General features: G+C 33.4%; 1 protein-coding gene across 10 annotated transcripts in view; it reads left to right on the forward strand.

Moving 5' to 3' along the window:
- Positions 1-14,896, forward strand: part of LOC129746126 (protein PALS2-like) — a 112,540-nt gene that overhangs the window by 21,472 nt on the left and 76,172 nt on the right. For 5 of the 10 annotated variants that reach the window (XM_055739616.1, XM_055739617.1, XM_055739619.1 and 2 more), the window contains exon 2: positions 5,574-5,927. In XM_055739616.1, the coding sequence (XP_055595591.1) occupies positions 5,831-5,927 (97 nt within the window). In that variant the 5' untranslated portion in view covers positions 5,574-5,830. The remainder of the gene's footprint in view (positions 1-5,573; positions 5,928-14,896) is intronic. The other 5 variants (XM_055739622.1, XM_055739624.1, XM_055739620.1 and 2 more) reach the window with 2 other exon arrangements.

The raw sequence follows: 14,896 nt of genomic DNA on the forward strand, positions 1-14,896 counted from the left end.
TCCATTTTTTAAATGCAAAAAGGTTCAGAACCTAAAAACGGGGTTGTAGAGCCCTGTCTAGCTAGCATGTTAGCTTTTTCGTTGCCTTCAATTGATTGCTTATAGGTATTATTTACTAGCTGACCCGGTGTGCTTTACTACTCCTTCCAAAATCATTATAAATGATATATACTTCTTTTAAAATTATATTTTAACATTATTGAAAAGTAAACTATTTTTCATGGTATCTGACCTTCTTGTTTGTCTTGAGTCTCAACGTAACTTGAAGGTTGAAGGTTGAATGAGTCATCTTTAAGAAAAAAGAAGGGGTCTTCAGTACAATAAACAAAACCTTTAATTATAAACAAAATCGTTCTTTTTTGAAGCAGGAGGAGTATTAATATACAGGCTAATTTGTACATTATAAAAAAAATGAGTCAACCATTATGAAAACACGAAGACATTGTTTTTGTTAAAAATATGTATGTTACATTTATTGAATACTAGCTGATCCCGTACGAACTTCGTTTCGCTTTAAATCATTGGTACGTCAAAATGAGTTTAGAAAATGAATTCGAAACATTCTTTCGACAATTTTGGGGAAAAAATTCAACAGTGTTTAAAGTCGCTACTATTACTATTGCTGGAAATTCAAATTAAACGGTTGATTGGCTTTTTATTAAAATTTATGTGAGAGTGTTTTCTTCTCGATCGGTTGCAAAATCTAGACATTATGGCAGAAACATGTGCTATTTGTTTATGTGCACGACTCTTTTGCTTGACCTTCACACTTAAATTGGTATCAATTAAAAAAAATATTGCACAAATCACTGAACTTTCAATGAAACCCTCTTTTTCTTTCCCATGGCCCGAAATTCGATAATGGAAACCAATTTCACGTTCCTCAAAACTCCCTTGTGCCATTTTTTCTTTTCAAATTATATGTAAAATAACGTCAGGAACTTGAAAACAGTGAACAGTGAATATAGACGCCCCTTTAGCCGACCATTGACATGGAACATGCTACCTGGAGTCAATTGCTCATAGTTTATAACCCTCATCTGAACATTTTCATCTCAATCCGATGCATGATCACGACAATATCGCGAAAACAGTGAACAATTAACATGGAAGGCCTTTTTTTAACACAATTCAAAACTTGACACCTGAAATCAATTATCTTTTCTGTTAAACTCCCATGTGTCAATTTTCATTACTATTCTATGCTCGATCAAGAAAATATCGTAAAAACAGTGAACAGATAATAACCCTTTTGCCGACCCCTGAGTCAAGATTTGAAACCTGAAAGCAAAAGAGCGTCCCTCGAAACTCCTATGCGGAAATTTTCATCTCAATCCAATGTAGAATAACGTCAAAATCGCAAAAACATTAAAGTTGGGTATGGACGACTCCTTCAGCCGACTTCTGATCCGCAATTCGAAACTTGAAATCGATTGCTCGTCCCTCAAAACACTCATAGGCTGATTTTCATCACGATACGATCTATAATAACGCCAATATCGCAAAAACATTAATCAGTGAATATGGACGACCCCTTTGGCCGACCCCTGACCCTAAATTTGATAACTGTAATCGATTGCTCGTCTCTCAAAACACTCATGTGCAAATTTTCATCACAACCCAATGTATAATAACGCCAATATCGCAAAAACATTAATCAGTGAATATGGACGACCCCTTTGGCTGACCCCTGACCCTAAATTTGATAACTGTAATCGATTGCTCGTCTCTCAAAACACTCATGTGCAAATTTTCATCGCAACCCAATGTATAATAACGCCAATATCGCAAAAACATTAATCAGTGAAGATGGACGACCCCTTTGGCCGACCCCTGACCCTAAATTTGATAACTGTAATCGATTGCTCGTCTCTCAAAACACTCATGTGCAAATTTTCATCACAACCCAATGTATAATAACGCCAATATCGCAAAAACATTAATCAGTGAATATGGACGACCCCTTTGGCCGACCCCTGACCCTAAATTTGATAACTGTAACTGATTGTTCGTCTCTCAAAACACTCATGTACAAATTTTCATCACAATCCAATGTATAATAACGCCAATATCGCAAAAACATTAATCAGTGAATATGGACGACCCCTTTGGCTGACCCCTGACCCTAAATTTGATAACTGTAATCGATTGCTCGTCTCTCAAAACACTCATGTGCAAATTTTCATCGCAACCCAATGTATAATAACGCCAATATCGCAAAAACATTAATCAGTGAATATGGACGACCCCTTTGGCCGACCCCTGACCCTAAATTTGATAACTGTAATCGATTGCTCGTCTCTCAAAACACTCATGTGCAAATTTTCATCACAACCCAATGTATAATAACGCCAATATCGCAAAAACATTAATCAGTGAATATGGACGACCCCTTTGGCCGACCCCTGACCCTAAATTTGATAACTGTAACTGATTGTTCGTCTCTCAAAACACTCATGTACAAATTTTCATCACAATCCAATGTATAATAACGCCAATATCGCAAAAACATTAATCAGTGAATATGGACGACCCCTTTGGCTGACCCCTGACCCTAAATTTGATAACTGTAATCGATTGTTCGTCTCTCAAAACACTTATGTGCAAATTTTCAACACAATCCGATGTAAAATAACGTCAATAACGCGAAAACAATATTTGTCTTGTATGGACGACCCCCTTCGGAAGGGGTCATTCAAAAATCTTTAACATTTTTCATCATTCCTGGTCCTAATGAGCATCCATGCCAAATTTCAGATCTCTAGCTCTTAAGACGGCTGAGTCTATAGAGGACAAACAAACAAACAAACATACAGATAATTGCTTTTTATATATATAGATGAGAGTTTTCATTCATTAAAATGGCAAGCGTCTAATTCAATACATATATCATCTAATTTTGTTATTTGTCATTTCAGTAGGGGAAGAGCGGGCTATATGCGCCTATTAAGCAGAACACTGATTTAATCAAATATCACATGGAATATGTGTACAAAAACTATATACACGTGTGCAGGCATCTGTTTTCTATACATTGGAGTAATTTTTATGTTAAAATTTTCTTCTGTTTCCAAGAAAATTATTATATTATAAGTGTTGTCTAAAATGCCGAGCCTCAAACCGTGCGGGCTAAATGCGCCTATTTATGTTTTGAACAAAATTTCTGTTCTTTGGGCAATAATTCCGTATAATTTCATTGAAACTGCTAGAAAGTAATAATTTCCGTCCGACAAAGCTGAAGTTTTATAAAAATCTATGTATATTATAATTTTATGGAATAAAACAAAAGTTAGGGTTGCCATACTATGTAGACAGTTCATCCATGAGAAAAACTTTATCAAATCTGTTTTTAGATCTTAAATTCTCTCTTAAGATGTTATTCAGAGCTTAGATTTGAAGGTTCAATGATAAAAATCATTTATTTATTCTATTTAACCTGTTATTTTAGGATGGAGGCATTTTACAAACATGATGGGGGCATACAAAAACACTATTATTTATTCCACTATTTAATCATTATTAAACCTTCACAAAAGCTGAAATATGTTTAATTTCTAAAGTTCATTTGAGTAAAAAACAAAAACCATCCTAGTTTTTGTTTAAAGCTTCTTTACGTATAATTTTTAAAAGTCGAAATATTACATCAAAATGTTACAAAACCTTGTATGATTTTAAATTTTTTTTTGAGTTTGTAAATTCATAGAATTCTTTCTTGCCTTATGTTCTAAGCGTATCACCCTCAAAATGCATTGGTCAGATAAGCTGTCTACCCAAGCAACCAAAAGTCTCATATGTACTTAAACTCGTTCCTCCAGAGTTCGAATTTCGCTGAACAAAGGTTTCAAAGGGAATTGGTACCGAATTTTCTCGAATGTGAGCATTAAAGTTACAAAATGTTCCTCAAATAGCCTTCTATGGACTTGAAGTTCCAAAAAGTTCCTCAAATAGCTTTTTTGTGACATGTCAAACGCACCCACACAGTTTAAAAGTTACAAATTAGGTCTCGAATAGGCTTCTGTGAACTTCAAGTTCCAAGAAGTTCCTCAAATAGCCTTTTTTGTGACATGTCAGTCGCACCCACACAGTATAAAAGTTACAAACTAGGTCTCAAATAGCCTTCTATGGACTCGAAGCTCCAAAAAATTCCTCAAATAGCCTTTTTGAGACATGGCCGCCATTACATGAATATGTAATGTGAACGTACATCACAAAAGGGCATATAATAAATAAATCATTTTTTTGGAGCTCGGAAATTGTTGAAATGTATAACTTTTATTGAAACTTCAACTCAGAACAACTTAAAGCTAACTCGCAAATGATTGTTTTTGAAAAGAATAAATACTTTGACTTTATAAAATTTCGTCCAACTGTATTAACTTACCATGAATTTATCACACATTGAAAGTCAGTTGAAGCAATTCATTAATAAAATATCAAGATAAACTCAAGAAATTGAATAATTTTATGCTTAACAGTTATAAACATGGAATTTCATTTTTTTTAAATCGATATTATTTTTATGGATGATTGATTGATTTATACGCCGTTTCGTAATGTTTCTTAGTAATAATCAACATGCATCCTTACTGCTGGCCGCTGGCTGCCCTTGCTGGTATTTTAGGAAGCTTACAACCACTTCGAATTTTAGCAGCCGGCAAGGCAATATCTACGCATGGCGTCGTGGCAGCGTGTTCGGCTATCATCTCGGAGGATCGGGTTCAAATCTGGTACCAGAACTAATTTTTTCCATTAGGTTGTTTGATTGCTTGAGTAAGCGAATCAAATAATTGTGTAGCAGAACTGGCGCGCGTGCCGGCATGTATCGAACAAAGGTAAAAACAAAGCAATTAAGTGAGATCAATTGAGGGATATGATGGGAGGAATAACGATGGATGCCGAGAAACCGGCAGCACCACATGGGCTTACCAAAGTAAGAGAGGAGAGGAAAATTATTTTTTTGTTTTCGCTGATTAAACGTTTACTTGTGGGCTGAATAGAAGGCCGTTCAAATCTGTAATGGAACTTCAAAGTTTCAATAAGAACTTAAATTTTGGGCTGAATGAAAGGAACTTCAGCACATTGGTTATGCTGATTAAGCTGTGTTCGACCTTTTTAACGAGACTTTTGGTTGCTTGGGTAGTCAGCCATTTCATCAAACAGCCGTAGGGTCATTTAATCCGATAGGTCCATTTAGGAAACCTTTCCCCTAAATCATCTCATCAATGACGTTTATAAATTTTTTAACAAAATCCTTCGAGGATTGTTAAAATATTGTCAATTTTTTGTTAATTTTGTATGAGGGCCCCCCTTTTGGATTCGGAGGGATTTGAAAGTATTTAAGAAACCATTTGTGGTCTTCACTTTTTTACATTCACTTTTATATATTTGGATAAATGCCGATGAATTTTTATTTTTAGTCTTGTTTTTCATCTAACATCGTCTTCATATAAGTAACTTTTTAAACAAAAATAGTCAAACGAATCCCTCATCATCATTCCCGCATTTTTTTAAAATGATTCTTGATCCTCGTTTATTTATTTTTTTCGATCTTATTTCAACTCCTTCTTCTTAAGTTATTTGGATGAAAGCGAAAATGCAAGTAAATTATAGAACTTGAAGTGTAAATTAGTGTAGGACTCCAATTGAGCCTAGAATATGAGAGTGAAAATTGTTGCCGCCTGGTATCCAACGATTGAGGCCGGGGTTCATTGAGTGATAATTTGTTTTCCGTTTCTGGTGCAAAATTGTGGCGGTGAAAATTGGTAATGATTTGCTGAAATCAAACGTAAATTGAAATACAAAATACTTCGACACGCAACCATTGGAAAAAATGGTTCGCTTCGGCAAGAAGGAGAACACCGATAGGCGGCACCTGTTGGCCAGCATGAACTCAATGCACTACAATAGCTCCAAGCAGCTCGACAACGGTAAGTCACAACCTTTCGTGTCTGATGAATGTCAAGAAAATTTTTGAACTTTTTTTTTTATTCTATTTTGAACAGGAAAGTATTGCATGAAAAGTACTCTTGAGTGGGACTATTTATAGAATATCACTCATCTTTAGCGCATAATTAGCTTGCAGGAAATTTACTCATCAGAGTGAAAGTAATCCCTTAAGTTATTTCGAGCAGCCGTTATATACTTACCGTTTCAAATTTTGTTTGTCAGAACTGGGATCGACTTTTGACATGAGGGCAATCGGAAAACTTAGGTGAAAGTTAATTTCAGCTTCAGCTTTTCCTGAAAATAATTTTCATGAATCCCTAGTTAACTCTGTTTTCAGATTTCTAAAAAAAGGACTAATTTATTTATTTTATTCATCTTATAAAATATGTTTCTCTCCATGAATTCCAGTAGATTAGACAGTAATTTTTTAAAATTATACTTTTTCCAAACCGTTCAAATGGTTCACAAAGTAACTAATTACCGTAAATAAAAAAAAATCGTTAAATCACTTCACACCGAGCAGATTGCAATTCTTAGCAGGATACGCGCATTCAATAGCCTGTAATAAATGCCACACTAGAGACATATTTCAGATACCATTGGACAGAAGAACAACAAACGTCTTCCGCGTACTTCAAAGCCGTTAGAGACGAAAATTCGGTCTGTTTATGCGAAATATCATTTCACACCCATTGGCAGGAAGGGGAAAAGGCGAAAATGGTGCGCTTAAAATGCGGGTGTGTGAAAAAATAATAAGAGGAACAAGCAAAACGACGCCGCCTCACCCTGCCAAATGAGAACATTATTTAGAGATGATTGTTTGTTTATAATAAAATAAAAAGTAACTATAAACGAAACGATACCAGCCCAGTCAAAGTGGGAAAACGGTTTATTGACGATGAACACTTTCGCTGGGAGGCAGTGGCACTTTTTCGGATATTCGTGCGTTTCTTTCGATATGATATACGAACCAATATGTCTGTGGAAAATCGATCAGATCTCATATGTTTATTATTGGCTTGCTTCCGGAAAAACTTCCTCGCGCTGATATGAGACATTCAACTTGGAAAAACGAAATATTTTGCCAAGTTTCTAGAGAACGTGATAGATTCACTATTTTTGCTCGTATGACATTCGACAAACAACCAAATCGTCATTCGCTCGAGTTTTTATTTATTTATAATTTTGTTATAATTAAGTGTCAAAACCCCGACGTTGATCACGACAAAGCAACAAACACTCAGGGATGAAAGTTAATCTCAGAGTCATCATTTATCCTCAATCACCCCTCCTTTCCCCAGCTATAAGAGTGTTGCTAAGATTTACGATATCCGAATTTTATTGCTGGACGTGACCACTGCTTTCTATATACACCCAAAATTCAGCCTCTGTGCCAATGACGTGTAGTCAATTTCATAGCATCATTGGTACAAGAAGATAACGCGACCGGCACTGATTCGATTTGCGCCCACCGGCATTAGCCTCCCAGCGCATCCGAATTGCGTATGTCTGAATGAAACAAAATAAAAACGTTTTCGCGTCCCTCCCCATCGCATCACAAGCCGAAGAAGGATGGAAATAAATACCGGCCAACACCAGGCAGCCAGCGAACCGAGCACTGTGCGTGTGAATGTAGCAAAAGCAACAACAAAAACATCCTTCTAATTCAATCGACCGGCAAACACGGCTAAGCTGTGCGTGTGTATGTAGCAAAAGCAACAACAAACACATTCCTTCAATTCACCGGCAAACAACACCGGCCAAGCTGCCCGGCTTCAGCAGCTGTGTATATGTAGCGTGTGTATGTAATAGCAGGCAGTAAGCAAAGCACAGTTCTCATTCAATGGGTTTCCCGTTCCTTCACTCCCGTTCCCTTTCCCGTTTCCATCGCAAGACAAAGGAATGCATTGAAAGGAGGCCAAACGCCGGGAAGCCGCCGTTGTACGTTTTTTGTGATTGATCGGTAACAGAAAGCGTATGACAAATATACCTCGTCCTGCATGAAGTTCGAATAGTACACTGGTTAGGATGTTGGACTGGCAAGACGATACAATTGGTGATTTGAGTTCGAATCTCACCACAGCGCTGTCGTTTTAATTTTTATTTTCTTGTTTCTGGGATGAATTATCCAATAGGAAGGAAATCCCATAAAATGTTTTTCTTGTTTCGCTTGAATGTAGTGGTCATCATTTTGGTTGGGAGCCGAGTCCTTATGCCAGTTACGGTTTTTCAAACATACCGTCTTCGGCACAGTGCACATTTCAGCGCATTATCGGCACAGAGATTTGCTAAATAGGCATAGGATTTTTGCAACCTCTTCTATGGGTGTATGTAGGATGTGTCCCCAAGGACATTTTTTTGTTGTTTTTCAAACACATTTTCATGGGTGTTGACGATGGAAAACAGTTAATCATTGCTTGAATGATTTCTTTTAAGAATTATATCGCCGTTCCAAACAAGATTGTTCTATTAGAATAAAACGTGCAGTCGATAAAAACACGATTTAAATTTATGAAGTATTTTAAGTTTTTCCTTTCAAATGTCTGTTTTGAAGATATTAGTGAAGTATTTAAATAAGGGATTTTAAAGGCTTGAAGCCTTTAAGGCTTCAAGGCAATAAGAAATTGTTTATTTTTAATATTATTCATAATTAAAAGTGATTTCTTCTTGGTCGTGTTGCCGAATTGACTCTGAGAGAGTATAAAATTTCAATTTCGAATCAAGAATCAACAAACAAACAACTGCTAATTTTAAGTTTTAATTTCGAACCTGAATCACGTATTTTTGAAGTTTAAAAACTGAATGTCGAATTTGAGGACGATTTTGCAATCTGATTTCCAAATAAATATAAATATGAATTGTGAACCGAAAAGCTAAATGTGTGTCATTGCCCTCAAACAGATATTTCTTATTCGGATTCTGAATTTTTGGTTTGCAATATATATTTTTTTAAAATATTCATTCGTAATTCAACTTAGGAATCTGAAAGAAAATAGCGAAGGATGAAACTGTTGAACTATTATGAATCTTAATTGATTCCAATTTAGAATGAGTTAAAAGCGTAAATTTCAAATCCAAATTTTAAAATGGTTTTGAATATTTTCTTTTAGAACCCCGAAACGATGAGTTCGAATATGGCAATTGCATCTAATTTTAGTTTGAAATACGAAACCAAGATAAGAGTCTGGATTTTGTCCCAACCGATCAGAACCCGAGACTTTTATTCCGAAATTTTCCCCGAAATTCGGCTAGTATTCAGGCAAATTTGGAAATTTTTCAATAAAAATCATTCAGGAAAACACTTGAAAAATTCTTTTCAAAATTCATAACTGTAAAGACGAAATTGAAATTTTTCGTTTGATTATGCAAATGAAGTGAAAAAATTCTGACACAATCCTATTTGAATTTTGTTTATTCGGGACTAATTTTTTATCAACAAATAAGAATATTTTTGAAAAAATGTATTAGGATTGTGTACCTACCTGGGGAAAGATTCCGAAAGTTTGGTTTTAGTCCTGAGTCGAGATTGTTACTCTTGTATCATTTTAGACGTTCTTAAAAAATTGATTACGAAATTGATATTAAGGATTTGGAAATGAACATTTGTTGGCAGATTTGGACCCTTATTGGTGGGATTCAATCCCCAAACCACCCGTTTCTACGTCTATGCTGTATAATATCCTTAAATGCCTCAAAAAAAGTTTCCAATTTGATCTCATGGAACTAAATAAGTGGTATTTTGAAAAATTTCAAAATTAGAAAAACCCATTACCCATTTTCTATATTAACTTATTTCAATAAAACTTCAATCTGCGAATAAATAATGCATTCCCTGCGAGAAAATTTTGATTGAAAGTTGATTTTCGTATTTTGTATGTCTAAAGAGTCAAAAATTTATTGACTTATGAGTTTATTCAGGAATCTCTCATTATAAATGTATTTAATGAAAGTACATAATACACTTCTAGTTGAAAAGAAGAACCTTTTGGGATATATTTAAATTTAACTGTTTTTTCTTCATATTGAGGTTACTGCATTTGAGATATTTTTTTAAATCATTACTTTGAATCTAAAACTAGTTTAAAAACTTTGATATTTCAGTATTATTTTGATATATTTTTTGGAATTGTGAACCGGAAATATCGTGTTGTTTTTATCATTTCTAAAGTTCATTTTTCATTTTGCATTTTGGCCGAAGAAATTTATTTCTAAATTTCCATTCCAACTCTGAATTAAAACCATGATTTGTGATTCTGATGTCTGGCGCTTTTGGAACTTTATTTTCATTGATTTGATCTTGAATTTCAAGCTCTTACCCAAGATTTTTAACTTTATTTAGTCTGGAATAAATTAAAAAAAAAATTTCCTCTTCGTTTCGAATAGTAACAAATTTGCAATAGAGAATGTATTCATAAAGTGGATTTTTTTTCTTGATGGACACATAATTTCTATTTTTTTAAATTTATTTTTAAATACATAATTAAAAAATCATGATATGAAGGACCAATCTCTTATAGCACAAGACAACAAAATTCCCCCCCCCCCCCCCCAAATTTAAATATTCGCTTTGCCTGGATTGGGCGAGTTGAATTCTCATTTATGAGATTCAAGCCAACATTTGAAACTAGGTAAACATTCATTTATTAAATTTGTGCTCTATTTTTGAAAAAAAAAAAAAAAAAATAAATTGAAAGATTTTAATGCAATGGTCTACTTTTTCGATGATTTCGAGTTATTTTGACTTCTGGGAAAAACTAACCTAAGTGTTCTTGTTTTTCCAGTTCTACGAAAATTCAGGAGTTTTTTCGAAATTTCAAAGGACTTAAACCAAAATGCATCTTAGATATTTTCAAAGCAAAACGTATTGCAGTCTTCAAAAAATTTGTAAATAAGATAAAAACTTCAAAATTCAAATCTTCAAGATGTTTTTTTTTTTTATCAAAATTGTCTAAACATTGTAAAATTTAACTGATTTTAATCCTCCATTGAATAAAGGTTATCAAAAAGATCCTACACAGTTTTTATTTTCATATGTAGGTTTATTAGTTTAACAGCTTTCTATTTTTTATATTCTCATATTGTTTTATTAGCATGTCGGCGAATTATGATATTCAAAGTAGATAGGTTGATAGGCAGAAAGATCAAAGAAATAGAAGAAATAGAAAAATTGGTGAAAAATGTGAGCTTGTGTGACATCTTTAAACTAAGCCGATTCTAAAATTTAACTGCATCTTCTTAATTCTGTGATGCTCTAGGTGATCTTTATCCTCCCCAGGACGGCGTTGAAATCTTTCAAGAAGACTTTGAGCCCAATTTTGAATTTTCGGGACGTTGGAAAGGCTGACAAGCGGTGAGGTTTTGGCGTTTCACATCTAAAATTGAAGAAATCACAAACAATTTGTAATTCTTGTTTTTGAAGATTTTCCACAGAATAGAGGTTTTGGTCGATTGTTACTTCACATCAGCATTAAATTTTTTTTATCAATTAAATTGTTCCAATCAATTTCAAACATAGATATGAAACTTATTCTTGACTTCATTTTCAACAACTTCCGAATGAAATCTTATGGAGAAGGATAACAGTTAGAATCCAAGAATATTGAATACAGTTCATGGTATTTAGGAATGTAGTGTTAATAAGCAAACATAATAAATTACCAGTGCCAGCATTTACACTAAAATTCGCATTGGTACCATCTCTAACGTAAACTGATAAATTCAAGCGATTTCGAAAAAAGTTTTGTTTTGTTCGTTTCTCAGATAATTTTTAAAAATTACTATTTCTATTCAATTAAAGAAAATAAATATGAAGATAAAGATTTATAAATCTGAAATTTACACCACCTGAAAGTTAAGGTGTGATTAATCGATTTGCATTATTAACTCGAACTTAGTAATTTTTGCACTTTTTCCCCTTTGGCTACAAACGCTCGTTTGGTTATCTATAGAGTTATTGAAATTCATGTTTAATTAATTTTTACTGTCGCATACCTGTAGTTTCTTTTCTTCTTTTTTTTCTTCTGCATAACGACTAAATAGTGAACTGTTGAACAAGATTCTATAATTCTATTAATCATTATTCATATTTAGTAATTTGAAAATTACTACAATTTAAAAAACAAATATTTGAAATTGGAAACAACGATCTTTGGGTAAATTTCGTGCCTTGTACCACACACAATTTTTTCAAAATTCTCAAACGTAAATTTCTTTGACAATATCATTTACTTAGCGGGGGTTTTGGATGGTCCACTGGTCTAGTTAATTTAATTGTCATTTATTAAGAAAAACAATGGGGGTTTGAGATGCTTTCTGCCAAAATCGGGACTTGCGATTAGAAGTGTATCAAAAAACTCAGATTTGAATTTATTCAAAAGGTCTCACAAAAATAATCATCCTTTAATTTGAAGATTTAAATTTTTCTAATCAATTTTTTTTTCAGGCAATGATATACATTAACGGAAAAATGATTGAAATTTGTTTTTGTCCGTTTTTGTTAAAAATACATGTTTGTTTTCTATTGGATTTTTTGGAAAGATAAAAAATTGAATTTTATTAACCCTTTTAAAAGCAATCCCATCTTCAGACGTGGTTTATTAAAATAAGGATAAAACCAAAGCGAACTATTATTTTCATTTACTATTTGCGCAGAATATTTCAAAATATATTAATCTAACAATCTATAGGGGAGAGGCGGGCTATATGCGCATATTAAGGAAAGCACTCATTGTCTCCCATATTCCAATAGATAGGAGTCTGAAAACTATATACACTAGACTGAGTCGATTTGGGGTCATTTTCGAATTTTCCAAACCCTGGGGTCTTAAAAGCTTTGTCTTGGTCCAAAACTCATCCAAGATTTTTTGCAGAATTTTTAAGTAACGTTTACATGAGTAAATTTGAAATTTTAGGTTTGTATGGAAAAATTGAATATTTTGTACTGAAAAATCAACATCGTTTCTGTTTCTTTTGTGGAGCCGAGCCAGCTGATGGTTTCTGTGCCAATTTATAAAATTCCTAAGGAAAATTTTCCGCTGAACAACTTTGTCGAAGACCGGAACTTCGTATCTTTTCAGACAAAAAAGTTATTAGTAGTTTAATAGAGGTATGTCTTTTCGCATTGATAAAAATGAAATTCAATTGACATCACTGCAGAGTGCCTATCGAAATATTGCATGATTACTTTCCATGCTATACTTCGCGAGGCTCCAGCAGTGATGTCAATTGAATTAATGGTTCATCAATGCCAAAAGACATTACCCTGTTAAACAGCTTATAACTTTTTTGCCTAACGAGATACAAAGTTAAGGTCTTCGACAAAGTTGTTCAGCGAAAAATTTCTCTTAGGAATTTTATAAATTGGCACAAAAATCATAAGCTGGCTCGGCTCCACGAAAGAAACAGAAATGATGTTTATTTTTCAGTACAAAATATTCAATTTTCCCATACAAACCTAAAAGTTCAAATTTACTCATGTAAACGTTACTTAAACATTTTGCAAAAACTCGTGGATGAGTTTTGGACCAAAAAGAAGCCTTTAAGACCTCAGGGTTTGGGAAATTCAAAAATTACCCCAAATCGACTCAGTCTAATATACACATGAACGGATACCTGTTTTGTATCCGTTAGAGCAATTTTTCTGTTAAAATTTCCTACAGTTTTTGTGAAAATAATTTTATAATAAAAGAAATTAAAATAGCCGATTTCCGAAACTGGCGGGCTAAATGCGCATATTTATGTTTTTAGCTATATTTCATAAACACTTGCAATATTTTGATATTATTTAATTGAAAATGGTAGAAACGGATGTTAAGCATACGTCAAGGCCAAAATTTTTGGTGAATTTTTTTACATCACTAGTTCTTTTGCATGAAACATAGTTAGGTATGCCATATGGCCATATTTCATGGTAATATATTGTTCAGATCGTATTTTTATCAGATCAGTAGAAAGCTCTTCTTTTTTCACTCTAAGATTGTTATTTGAGCGTAGATTTTATGATTAAATTATAAAATGTGAAAAATTTATAAGAATTATCTGTTATTCTTGATGTAGGCATTTAACCTGCCTTGATATGGGCATCCAGAACCTGTCTCTTATTCCAATATGTTATCATTTACAACTTTGCCAAAAGCTTCAATTTATTGAATTTCCGATTTCCAGATGAATCAGAAAGAAAAACCAATCAAATTTTTGTTCACAGTATCTGTACGCACGATAATTAAAGTTCAATATATTAGAACAAAACTGACAAAAATCTTGTTTGAATTTTTAAATTTTTTTAACTTTATATAACAATAAAGTTTTTTCATGCCATGTTTCAAAAGCGTATTACCCTCAAACTACACTGATTAGATATGTTGAATCTCTAGCCATATCGTCAATCGGCTGTATGCGCATATTACCAAACATGCGCATTTAGGAACACTTCCCCCTACTAATGGCAACTGATTGACAAGCAATTGTTAAAAATTACAGGTAAGAGAAGCTAAAAACATGGAAAACTTGAAATGAACCTATTATCAGAATCGCCAGAAATCGTTCATGTGTTTTTGATCTCAATTACCTATCTAAAATTTACCATGATTCTGGATATTTTTTTCAAAAAAAAAGATTATATGTTAAATAGCCAGAAAAGAAGAAATATTACCCCGTCTAAATTAAGATTTACCGGTTCTATCCAGGTTTACCAAATTGAGCAATGATAAGATTTGATTTTCGTGTTCGAAAACAAATTCTTCAGAGTTATATTCAGCAAAATTAATTAAAAATTATTTTTGAAAGCATCAAGCGAAATTATATGTGCTACAAAGAACAATTAAAGTTTCAAATGATTTTAAACTATTTTCCTCTTAATTTGATTCAATTTATGTATAAATAGGTCGATTCACGCGCTGCCTGACCTCACTGTTTTTTTTTCCTTGAAGTTGTCTCTGATATGGGGACCGCT

The sequence above is a fragment of the Uranotaenia lowii genome, chromosome 2 (assembly GCF_029784155.1).
Source record: "Uranotaenia lowii strain MFRU-FL chromosome 2, ASM2978415v1, whole genome shotgun sequence".
Lineage (NCBI taxonomy): Eukaryota > Metazoa > Arthropoda > Insecta > Diptera > Culicidae > Uranotaenia > Uranotaenia lowii.